Consider the following 13,208-nt stretch of genomic DNA (forward strand, 5'->3'; position numbering starts at 1 on the left):
TTTTGGAATATATCATCAGAAAAACTCTATGTCAGACAGAACCTGAAATATCTGACTGGAAATTAATTAACAGGCTTGGATGGGGACCACTGTTTTGAAGTCAGATATCTCCGGTTCCCAAGGGCCGATTTTTACAATTCTTATACCCATGGAAAGAGGGGACCCTCAGCTTTCAGCTGAGGGCCCGTAGACTCCTGGGGGGGTTTCTGGGTACTCAGAAACCCCCCCTGCGTGCGCTACTGGCACTGGAAGCAGCGTTCCTGCTCAGTATTACTCCTGAGCTGGGATGCCTGTGACTCCTATGGATGGATTATTTGACCTCACCACTAGGCGTCACTATCCTGCATTTACAATGCACCCCTGTCACAGGACACAGCTGTATTCCACTGTTCCAGCATCCTTTTAGGGCTCAAATTACGCCGCGTTCTGGCTAGGTGCAATACACACATTCTATGTAGAGAACTAGGCTTTTCCACTTTTATCCCTACCTAGCCAGCCACCTCGCTGGGGCCTCACGTGGCTGCCTCCTTCTCTGTAGCATACATAGGGAACATCAAAATAACACAGGAAATGGAGACAGCACAATATATTTTAGTATTTGCTGACTGAAAAGTGGCAACAAACCTGTTCGCAGTGATCTCATTCATTTTATTGATCCCCTTTCTTTGTACAATAGAGATCACAAACAATATTCAGGCTGATTATTTAAAAAAATGAACCTTACACACTGCTAATGCCTTTAAAATGTATTTATTTTTTGACCTTTGGTGGATCTAGGCCACTGTATGAGTTGTATTAGTGGCCATTCTTCTGTTGTGGGAAAAAAAAAACTCCCAAGTCTGACGATAACCCCCTCCACATTCATAGGGTCCTACTATTGAATACAACTGCAGTCCCGGAGGCTTAACAAAAATAAACAATCAACATTTGTACTAGGAGTTTAACAGAGAAGAGGACCGCAATGAAACACACACACACCTCAATAGAAAACAGGCGAGTGCTAAACGACCTACAAGTAGAAAAGAGTCCCGAGGTGGTAGTGCGGCACTCACAGAGCGCATACAACAGGAAACATTGTCACAGAAGGGAATCGTGTAGCACCGTCCATATGTTCTCATGCAATAATGTGTGCGAGTGCCAAGCTTTGGCACAAGCCTGTGGCCAATGAGATGGATAGAGCTATACAAACTGGCACATGATAACACTGCTGAGTACAGTACTTGCCTACCAGTATCAAAATAATATGATTTAGTTGAAACTTAGAACTGTTAATTACAGTAATTCCCCCTCCCATCCACCCGAGATTGCAAAAAAAAAGGAATGTGAACAAGCCTTCGGCAGTGAATGGACATAAGGCTGCCAGGTAATTATATATTGCAGAAACGGAATGTGATCAAATACAGGGTATGCCGTACGGGGAATGAGGCCGGGGAGGCACTGATCTGTAATGGCGGGTCAGGAAAAATCCAGTGTTATAATGTATATCAGAAAGCTCTGTCCGTGCAAAAAGTAGAATACATTATACATAATTATTGTTCCATTGTTTTGCACTATAAATACAGGAAGGCAACTTGTTTGGTGATTTCAGCCTGACATACGATCATCATAGAGATAACAGCACACAGTGCCTCATGTAATATTGGCAGGTTTTCATTAGACAAAATCGTTTGCCTCATTGGAATTTGCTATAATTATCTGCCGGAACCGAGTCAATGGTTGTGTGCTGCAGCCACTAATGATCTTTCCTGATCAGCTGACAGACTGCTGTACCCATTCACTGCTACCACTAGCTGATCTCCCTCTTGAGCAGCGCTTGCGCACTGTAACACTTGTTGCATTATAAGGTTGTCAAAAAAAAAATGTTGCACAGGTTTTAATAGCATAACCTGGCTAAATAGTCTCAGAATTGTCCACAGCATTAAAAACCCCTCTGGCAGGAATTGTTTTGTGGGGATGGGACAGGGTCCTGTTCTGAATTCTTTGATTTACGTAAACAAACTGCTGATCCCAATATGTATTATTCCACAAGTTATAACTCAGTGCACAATTTCCTCAGGGTTCATTGGTTGCAGCGAGACTGGTGTATTGCTTAGAGGCAGTTCTTGCTGAGACATTTCCTCCGAGCATGGATCCCCACCCTCTACAGTGAAAGGTGAGTCCATGACTGGCTGAATCTCCTGAGTGTCCACACTCCTGTGGATGCCATTGGCAAGTTGCTGGCTCTTTGTGGCCCTAGTATTTATACTGTGTTCAGTGCTGATGGCCATCACTGGTTGGTTTTTCCAGTCCTGGTTCTCATTTTCAGCAACCAATGTCTGGGTGTTAGGGTTAGAGTTTGGAGTCACAGACTCATGGAGGCTTTTCTCTTGATCCAAACTAAGTTCTTCCTCTTCTTCTGAGTCCAGCCCAGCACAACGTCCACTACGCTCGGAAGCAGAGAAGTCAGAGTGTACAATGACATCGGCTTCCACTTGGTTCTGTGATGGATTCCTATGGTTTCTCGCAACATCAACCTAATAAAAAGGAAATAATTATTTAATGTGTAGGAGGCCAAGAACAACAAAACTTAAAAATCCCAATCCTGTAAGCCTTATATTAGTCTATTTTAATGTCTAGACACCCTTGTCCTACTTTACCCTATGGGGCTCATAAGAAATCTCATGCAGGACCATCCTTAGGCCTCCAGTGGTTAAGTGGTTTGCTGAGCCATTGGCGGTGCAGGTAAGGTCTCCGGTCACAGTCTCGGCATAACTGGTGATGTGGTTCGCCCAGTTTTGAGTGATTGAACCATTCCACGAAGGCTGTGGTAAAAAGAATATAGAGAATTTTGGGATGTTAAATAATTAACCCTGAACTATACAAGTCACAAATCATTCCAATGACAGTTTGGACAAGGCCATAACATATGGCAGTAGGACTCTGACATGACTGCTAACTTTGTTATTAAGCTCCTAATAATCATCGGAATAATGTATGATGGTAGATACTCCATTCAAACTGATTTGCACCACTACACTTATTGTACAGAACACATATTGCATTTCCCCGTGTAGATTATATCTCCCCACACCTTCAGTTTCAGTGGGTTCTTCTCATCTGGTGGGAGATTGGTGACCAAGCACTGGCCTCCTATTAGATCAGTGACCTCTGGAACTGGAAGCGAGGGGGTATCTTCATGCCGAGAAGGCATCAGTGTCTCCAGCTCGTGGGAGTCCTGGCAGTGGCTCTGGGAACAGGACCCCTGTCTTGCCCTCTGATAAGATGAAGGTCCTCTTGTAGCTCTAGATCCTAATTCAGATCCCACATCCCTATGAAATTAGGAAGAAACAACGTCCATAAAATAACCATCAGATACATAGCTGTCATGTATTCAATATAAGCAAAGCAAACTATGGAGAAGAATACTATGGTTTTTATTTGGTCATATAATTATTTTCCTGTCTAAAAAAGATGCACAATAAGTAGACTACAAGTAAAAGAGGTTTTAATCAAATGTCTAACCGTATTACTCATCTACTGCATTATTTATTATTTATTAACAGTTCTTTCTATAGCGCACACATATTCCGCATCGCTTTACAGAGAATAGTTTGAGCGTTCACATCAGTCTCTGCCCCAGTGGAGCTTACAATCTATATTCCCTACCACATGTACACGCGCACACATTTACTCTTGGGTTAATTTTTTGGAAGCCAATTAACCTACCAGTATATTTTTTGTAGTGTGGGAGGAAACCGGAGTACCCGGAGTAAACCTACGCAAGCACGGGGAAGGTATACAAACGCCGCACAGTTAGGGTCATGGTGGGAATCCAACCCATGACCTCAGTGCTGTGATGCAGTAATGCTAACCATTACACCGTACGTAATGCCCAATTATGGGAAGTTAACATTTAATTGCAACCAATAGGTGTTTTTAGCACTGGGCCGTTCTCAAAATGGGTGACGAGGCACATTGGGGTGGCAGGAAGCACTTTAAGGGGTGCCTAGGATAACATATACGTATAGTAAACACAACTTACTTAATACTTTTTTTTAAAATTTCACAATAAGACATGTTTGGCCTAGGGGTGATGTGAAAAAAAAATTCTGATACTCTAGGGGTGCTGTGAATCTGCTATGATCTGCAACCCACCAGCAGGGAAAAAATGGCAAATATTCCATTTATATACACCTGAAGAATATAAAATATGAATTAAGTATTTCCAGTGTATATGACCTATGAATACAAGAACCATGAATACACTCTGGACTAGGGGGATTATTCTGATTCACTCGGAAAGGCACAATCACTCTCTAATGGACAAAACCATGTGCACTGCAGGTGGGGCAGATGTAACATGTGCAGAGAGAGTAAGATTTGGTGTTTTATTGTTTCTGTGCAGGGTAAATACTGTCTGCTTTATTTTTACACTGCAATATAGATATCAGTTTGAAGTACACCCCCCACCCAAATCTAACTCTCTCTACACATGTTACATTAGCCCCACCTGCAGTGCATATGGTTTTGTCCATTAGAGAGTGATTGTGCCTTTGCGAGTTAATCAGAATAACCCCCTAGATGTACTAAACTTGAAAAGTGATCAAATGGAAAGTGATAAAGTACCAGACAACCAACTCATAACTGCCATGCAACAGACTGTGTTTGAAAAATGACAATTATGAGCTGATTGGTTGGTGGTTTATCACTCTCCACTTTGTCATTTTTCAAAGCTAAGTACATCTGGCCCAATCATTGGGAGTAAAGAAAAAACAAAAGGAAGAGTGCACCATGGCAAGAACAGAGCATGGTAGATGGGACAGATGTAACGTGCAGAGAGAGATATAGATTTGGGAGGAGCGTTTTCAAACACATAGCTAAATCTTAGTGAAACAATAAGCTGTCCATTGTTTGTGGAATACATTTAATAGCAACCAGAATTTACCCAGTTTGCAAAAAGAAATACAAAAATATCTCAACCCTTCGCATTCGTACTCCCAACTCAGAATCATGCCTATTGTCCCCAATCAGGACAAGACAATGAAGGATTGTTATACGGATGGCTGTTTTATTACCTATTTATTACAAGGCTTGCACTAGAAGTATATTGATTATGTATAACATATTTAAAGCAGAGAGTGGTTTCTAATTAAACTTTTAATTATTTATGTCTGTATAATTGAAATAGCTGTGTTAATATTTATAAATGCTCTATGTTTAACTTATGAGTTTTGTTCTAATATTCATTTTGATTAGATTAGCATAATAAATGTATTTGTAAAATCCAATGAATAAATAAACGATATACACTTTATACTATGTAAACATGGGAATTGTGTGTGGTTCGGAATCAATCCCTAAGTGTAGCATGCACCGATGGCTATAACAAGTAATATTTACATATGCATAGGGCGGATCCAGAACAATATGATAAGGCTGCAGGGGAATTGATGGGGGGTTTAAATGCACGCACCTGGAAAAGTGGGTGTGGCCTTTCAAGAAGTGTTGTGTCCTTAAAGGGAATGCCGTGTCCATATGATGGGTAGTGGGTGGGGTGTGGTATAAATGACCGACAGTCGGGATTCCGACAGTCATTTCTCCGACGTCTGAATCCCGACTGCACAGCGGGGGGAGCGCAATTAAGCCCCTTGCGGGCGCAGCTCGCCACCTATTTTATTCTCCCTCTATGGGGGTCGTGGACCCCCACGAGGGAGCAGTCGGGATTCCGACGTCAGAGGAATGACTGTCGGAATCCTGATTGTCGGGGCGCCGTCCGGCACCCAGTGGGGGATGCCTTGTATACGCAGTGAGTGACAGTAGAGAGAAGGTGATGGAGAGATAGTGAAGCAGACAGAGGAAGTGGGTGACGCCAGGGAATGGGTTAGTGGGTGATGTTAGCAGTATGTCAAGGGCCGGCTCTACCATTAGGCAGCTTTAGGCATCTGCCTAGGGCGCCAGGATCTGGGGGGGCGCCACCAAGTCTGAAAATAAAAAAATCAAGGATTTCTATGAGGATCCTTGTTGTACTTAATGCAGGTGGCGACTGTGGAACTTCTAAGACCTCACCTCCATACTTTCCCTTGAGACATACTTGCCTACATTGCTGCCTCTCCTCCTTGTACTCTTTTGTGTGCGGCAAAGGGGAGGGGGTGCAGAGGGCCTCCAGGGAAAGCAGGGGACTTGCCCATCTTCCGGGGGGGGGGGGGGAGTAGGTTGAAGTATTGCCTAGGGTGCTGAGAAGCCTTACACCGGCCCTGAGTATGTGACATAGAGGATGATGGGAAGAGGCAGTGAGTGACAAGCAGAGGGTGGCAGGAGAGAGAGGCAGAGAGTGAAGCAGTGTAAGATAAAAGAGGCATTGGGTGGCAGGGAGTGGCAGATCGTACAGGGGGAGGCAGAGGGTAATGTCAAAAAGAGACAGTGGGTGATACCAGGAAGAGGGTAAGAGTGACAGGGAGAGGGTGAAAAGTAGTGGGTGACAGGGAGAGGGTGACGCGGAGAGGCAGTGTGTATATATATAGGGGGGCAATGGGCTGTACAGGAAGGGGGCAGTGACATGGTGATGGGGGTTATGACACTAGACTGGAGAAGGTCGCACCTCCCCACCCCCTAAAAACAATTTGCCATGTGGCTCCCTGATGCAGCCGCCAGACTGTGCCAGCAGCTAGCCAATGTTGGCCTGGAAGCACAGCACAAGCGGTGACGAGTATTCCTCTTTAGTTCCCAGGGAGAGGTGCGGGCCGGCTGCTGCTGCCACAGAGGAGGCTCACAATGTGGACACCTACTGTATATTAGCAGCGCCAAGCACAGCCTGCTGGCCGCACTGCGATATTACATAAAAAAAAAAAAATATCCCAAATGACAATGGAGGGGGCTCTCACCCCCTGAATCTGCGTATGTTTGGATATCAATGCCAACTCTCTACAAGTGTATCCCTGCCTGCATGGATCTCCGGAAAACCAAAAAAATTGCAATGAATACTGACTGCCAGGTCACTTACAAACCTCTATATCATGTTATTTTTAGATACATCGTTTTCAGGAGTAATTGATTTGGGATTGGCTCACCTCTGTTTGCCCTGCTGGAAGCTTGCACACATACAGAGAAGGAGGCACAGGAGACACAAGCAGACACCAACAATGATCCCAGTTACGGAGTTCATATCCAGGACATCTGCAGGGGACATAATGGAGTTTTCAGTAGTAAATAGCATCAAGAACAAGTATGATTATAGACAATGGATGCATTTCCATAGACATGGGACTATGTAATCATACCTAGCTAATACATTTTTTGGGGGGAAATAGACATTTCAAAACACTGAAGCTAAAATGCAAATGTTAATTGTTACACCTATGTTGTAAACTGTTTTCAGGCAATATAACCCTACCACTGTGATTGGACTAATCCGTTACTATATTTTACAAAAAATACATTATCACAGGGGCACATGGGCATTGTTCCGGTATCCAGTTGATAGATCTACAGTGTCTAGATAGACAGACAATATGTCAACACCAAAAAGTCGACATGCATAATGTTGACATTGACAAAAATATTGACACAAGCAAAATACATTTTTCTTATTTGTCTTTACTAGGGAGGAGCATACAGTGGAACCCACAGGTACCACAAATGGGACGAGTCAACTATAACTTGAATTTGCTACAGATGAGATAAAAAGGCTCAGCAAAATCAAAACAAACAAATCACCAGGTCCAGATCGGATTCACCCTAGGGTTCTAATAGAATTAGCAAACCATCTGAATTACATTTTCAAAAAATAATTTTCATCTGTCGACGTGTCAAAGGACTGGAAATAGCAGAAGTAGTACCAATATTCAAAAAAGGAAAAAAAGGGATGACCCAGCAAATTAGAGACCTGTGAGCTTAACACCAAAAGTGGGTAAATTATTTGAGGGAATTTTAAGGGATGGTATCCAAAAACATTTAGAGATGCATAGTATAATCAGTAATAACAGTAATAACAGTAACCAACATAGAGAACAGTGAGTGGTTGTAAATGGTGAAGTCTCAGGTTGGATACCAGTCTAAGTGGAGTTTCATAGGGTTTGGTGGTAGGGCTTGTTTTAGTTAACATATTCATTAATGATGGGCATACTGGGATTAGGGGTGGGATTACTCAGCAGGATGTCGCCACGCTTCAGAGTGATCTAAATAAATTACATGAGTGGGCAAAAAATGGTAAAAATTAGGTTCAATGTTGATAAATACAATTATATGCATCTTGGAGACATAACGTGTGCTAGTTATAATCGAAGCAGGGTGGAATTGGGTAAATCAGAATTGGAAAAGGATCTATAGTAGGAGTTCAAATTGACAACAAACTGGGGTGTAGCGCTCAGTGTCATGTAGCAGCAAATAAGGCCAACAGGATACTAGCATGCATAAGAAGGGGCATGGAGGCTAGGGACTCAAATGTAATTATGCCACTGTACAAGTCATTGGTTAGACCACATCTAGACTATGGAGTACAATTCTCGTCCCGCACTACAAAAGGACATCATAGAACTGGGAAAAGTCCAGAGAAGAGCAGCCAAGTTAATAAACGAGACTTTAAGCTATGAAGACAGATTGGAGAAATTGGGATTGTTTATGCTGGAAACGAGAGGTTTAACCCCTTCCTGACAGAGCCAGTTTTTGCGTTCCTGACAGAGCCCTTTTTTTCAAATCTGACATGTCTCACTTAAGTGGGGATAACTTTTTTTTGCTTTTACTTATCCCAGTGATTTTGAGATTGTTTTTTCGTGACACATTGTACTTCAAATTAGTGGTAAATTTGGGTCGATACAGTCTGTGTTTTTTTGTGAAAAATACCAAAATGTCGTAAAAAAATGGAAAATTTAGCAATTTGCAAAATGTTAAATTTTCTGCTTGTGAGACAAATAATCATACCACTCAAAATAGTTAATAACTAACATAGACCATATGTCTACTTTATGTTGACATCATTATTTCAACTTCCTTTTAATTTTTTTGGACACTAGGAGGCTTACAATATGAATAGCAAATTCTCAAATTTTCAAGAAAATTTCAAACACTGATTTTTTTAGGGACCAGTTCAGTTCTGATGTGACTTTGAGGGACTTGTATGTGAGACACCCCCATAAATGATACCATTTCAAAAACTGCACCCCTCACAGTATTCAAAACAGCATTTTGGAAGTTTGTTAACCCTTTAGGTGTTTCACAGGAATTAAAACAAAGTGTAGGTGAAATTTCAAAATTTCATTTTTTTTGTAGATTTGCAATTTTAATACATTTTTCTAAGGAACACAGTACATTTTACTAGAGAAATGTGACTAAAAATTGATTCCCCCAATTCTTTTGTTTTCATAAATATCCTATATGTGGCCCTAGTGTGCACGTTGACCAAACCACAGGCTTCATAATAGAAGGAGCACCTACTTGATTTTGGAGCCTCCTTTTTATGAGATTATTTTTTAGGCACCATGTAGGTTTCTAGGCACCATAAGATGCTAAAAGTTAGGAACCCCCCCACAAGTGACCCCATTTTGCAAACTACACCCCTCAGGGAATTCATCTAGGGGTATAGTGTACATTTCAAACCCCCAGGGGTTTCACCAATTTTGATACAAGTGGGCAGTGAAAATGAAAAATTACATTTTTTTACACAAAAATGCAGTTCTGGCTTTAAAATTTTTCATTTTCAGAAGGTATGAAGGAGAAAAAGCACCCCAAAATATGTGCCCCAATTTCTCCCGAGTACGGCAATGCCTCACATGTGACCAAAAAATACCAGTTGGGTGCATGGCAGGACTCAGAAGGGAAGGAGTGATTTTTGGATTTTGCAGCTCAGATTCTGGTGGAATTTTGGTGGGTGCTATGTCGCATTAGCAAGACCCCCCAAGCACCAATACAGTGGAACCCCCCACAAGTGACCCCATTTTGCAAACTACACCCCTCAGGGAATTCATCTAGGGGTATAGTGTACATTTCAAACCCCCAGGGGTTTCACCAATTTTGATACAACTGGGCAGTGAAAATGAAAAATTACATTTTTTTACACAAAAATGCAGTTCTGGCTCAAAATTTGTCATTTTCAGAAGGTATGAAGGAGAAAAAGCACCCCAAAATCTGTGCCCCAATTTCTCCCGAGTACGGCAATGCCTCACATGTGACCAAAAAATACCAGTTGGGTGCATGGCAGGACTCAGAAGGGAAGGAGTGATTTTTGGATTTTGCAGCACAGATTTTGGTGGAATGAATGGTGGGTGCTATGTTGCACCAATACAGTGGAACCCCCCCACAAGTCACCCCATTTTGCAAAGTACACCCCTCAGAGAATTCATCTAGGGGTATAGTGTACATTTCAAACCCCCAGGGGTTTCACCAATTTTGATACAAGTGGGCAGTGAAAATGAAAAATTACATTTTTTTACACAAAAATGCAGTTCTGGCTCAAAATTTTTCATTTTCAGAAGGTATGAAGGAGAAAAAGCACCCCAAAATATGTGCCCCAATTTCTCCCGAGTACGGCAATGCCTCACATGTGACCAAAAAATACCAGTTGGGTGCATGGCAGGACTCAGAAGGGAAAGAGTGATTTTTGGATTTTGCAGCTCAGATTGTGGTGGAATTTTGGTGGGTGCTATGTCGCATTAGCAAGACCCCCGAAGCACCAATACAGTGGAACCCCCCACAAGTGACCCCATTTTGCAAACTACACCCCTCAGGGAATTCATCTAGGGGTATAGTGTACATTTCAAACCCCCAGGGGTTTCACCAATTTTGATACAAGTGGGCAGTGAAAATGAAAAATTACATTTTTTTACACAAAAATGCAGTTCTGGCTCAAAATTTTTCATTTTCAGAAGGTATGAAGGAGAAAAAGCACCCCAAAATCTGTGCCCCAATTTCTCCCGAGTACGGCAATGCCTCACATGTGACCAAAAAATACCAGTTGGGTGCATGGCAGGACTCAGAAGGGAAGGAGTGATTTTTGGATTTTGCAGCTCAGATTCTGGTGGAATTTTGGTGGGTGCTATGTCGCATTAGCAAGACCCCCCAAGCACCAATACAGTGGAACCCCCCCACAAGTGAACCCATTTTGCAAACTACACCCCTCAGGGAATTCATCTAGGGGTATAGTGTACATTTCAAACCCCCAGGGGTTTCACCAATTTTGATACAAGTGGGCAGTGAAAATGAAAAATTACATTTTTTTACACAAAAATGCAGTTCTGGCTCAAAATTTTTCATTTTCAGAAGGTATGAAGGAGAAAAAGCACCCCAACATCTGTGCCCCAATTTCTCCCGAGTACGGCAATGCCTCACATGTGACCAAAAAATACCAGTTGGGTGCATGGCAGGACTCAGAAGGGAAGGAGTGATTTTTGGATTTTGCAGCACAGATTTTGGTGGAATGAATGGTGGGTGCTATGTTGCACCAATACAGTGGAACCCCCCCACAAGTCACCCCATTTTGCAAACTACACCCCTCAGGGAATTGATCTAGGGGTATAGTGTACATTTCAAACCCCCAGGGGTTTCACCAATTTTGATACAAGTGGGCAGTGAAAATGAAAAATTACATTTTTTTACACAAAAATGCAGTTCTGGCTCAACATTTTTCATTTTCAGAAGGTATGAAGGAGAAAAAGCACCCCAAAATATGTGCCCCAATTTCTCCCGAGTACGGCAATGCCTCACATGTGACCAAAAAATACCAGTTGGGTGCATGGCAGGACTCAGAAGGGAAGGAGTGATTTTTGGATTTTGCAGCTCAGATTCTGGTGGAATTTTGGTGGGTGCTATGTCGCATTAGCAAGACCCCCCAAGCACCAATACAGTGGAACCCCCCCACAAGTGACCCCATTTTGCAAACTACACCCCTCAGGGAATTCATCTAGGGGTATAGTGTACATTTCAAACCCCCAGGGGTTTCACCAATTTTGATACAACTGGGCAGTGAAAATGAAAAATTACATTTTTTTACACAAAAATGCAGTTCTGGCTCAAAATTTTTCATTTTCAGAAGGTATGAAGGAGAAAAAGCACCCCAAAATCTGTGCCCCAATTTCTCCCGAGTACGGCAATGCCTCACATGTGACCAAAAAATACCAGTTGGGTGCATGGCAGGACTCAGAAGGGAAGGAGTGATTTTTGGATTTTGCAGCTCAGATTCTGGTGGAATTTTGGTGGGTGCTATGTCGCATTAGCAAGACCCCCCAAGCACCAATACAGTGGAACCCCCCCACAAGTGACCCCATTTTGCAAACTACACCCCTCAGGGAATTCATCTAGGGGTATAGTGTACATTTCAAACCCCCAGGGGTTTCACCAATTTTGATACAAGTGGGCAGTGAAAATGAAAAATTACATTTTTTTACACAAAAATGCAGTTCTGGCTCAAAATTTTTCATTTTCAGAAGGTATGAAGGAGAAAAAGCACCCCAAAATCTGTGCCCCAATTTCTCCCGAGTACGGCAATGCCTCACATGTGACCAAAAAATACCAGTTGGGTGCATGGCAGGACTCAGAAGGGAAGGAGTGATTTTTGGATTTTGCAGCACAGATTTTGGTGGAATGAATAGTGGGTGCTATGTTGCACCAATACAGTGGAACCCCCCCACAAGTCACCCCATTTTGCAAACTACACCCCTCAGGGAATTGATCTAGGGGTATAGTGTACATTTCAAACCCCCAGGGGTTTCACCAATTTTGATACAAGTGGGCAGTGAAAATGAAAAATTACATTTTTTTACACAAAAATGCAGTTCTGGCTCAAAATTTTTCATTTTCAGAAGGAATGAAGGAGACAAAGCACCCCAAAATGTGCCCCAATTTCTCCCGAGTACGGCAATGCCTCATGTGTGACCAAAAAGTGGCAGGACTCAGAAGGGAAGGAGTGATATTTGGATTTTGCAGCACAAATTCTGGTGGAATGATGGTGGGTGCTATGTCGCATTAGCAAGACCCCCAAAGCACCAATACAGTGGAACCCCCCCACAAGTGACCCCATTTTGCAAACTACACCCCTCAGGGAATTCATCTAGGGGTATAGTGTACATTTCAAACCCCCAGGGGTTTCACCAATTTTGATACAACTGGGCAGTGAAAATGAAAAATTAAATTTTTTTACACAAAAATGCAGTTCTGGCTCAAAATTTTCATAAGGTATGAAGGAGAAAAAGCACCCCAAAATCTGTGCCCCAATTTCTCCCGAGTATGGCAATGCCTCATAT

At 42.5% G+C, this 13,208-nt stretch overlaps 1 protein-coding gene across 1 annotated transcript in view; it reads right to left on the reverse strand.

The window, feature by feature from the left end:
• Nucleotides 1-731: 731 nt before the first annotated feature.
• IGDCC4 (immunoglobulin superfamily DCC subclass member 4) overlaps nt 732-13,208 on the reverse strand; it is an 84,584-nt gene continuing 72,107 nt past the window's right edge. Inside the window, exons 17-20 of the mRNA XM_083184319.1 lie at nt 7,047-7,152; nt 3,071-3,308; nt 2,637-2,801; nt 732-2,513 (exon numbers count right to left, since the gene is read on the reverse strand). Coding sequence (XP_083040445.1) covers nt 2,037-2,513; nt 2,637-2,801; nt 3,071-3,308; nt 7,047-7,152 — 986 coding nt within the window. The 3' untranslated portion in view covers nt 732-2,036. The remainder of the gene's footprint in view (nt 2,514-2,636; nt 2,802-3,070; nt 3,309-7,046; nt 7,153-13,208) is intronic.

The sequence above is a fragment of the Crinia signifera genome, chromosome 4 (genome assembly GCF_055691185.1).
Source record: "Crinia signifera chromosome 4, ASM5569118v1, whole genome shotgun sequence".
Classification (NCBI taxonomy): domain Eukaryota; kingdom Metazoa; phylum Chordata; class Amphibia; order Anura; family Myobatrachidae; genus Crinia; species Crinia signifera.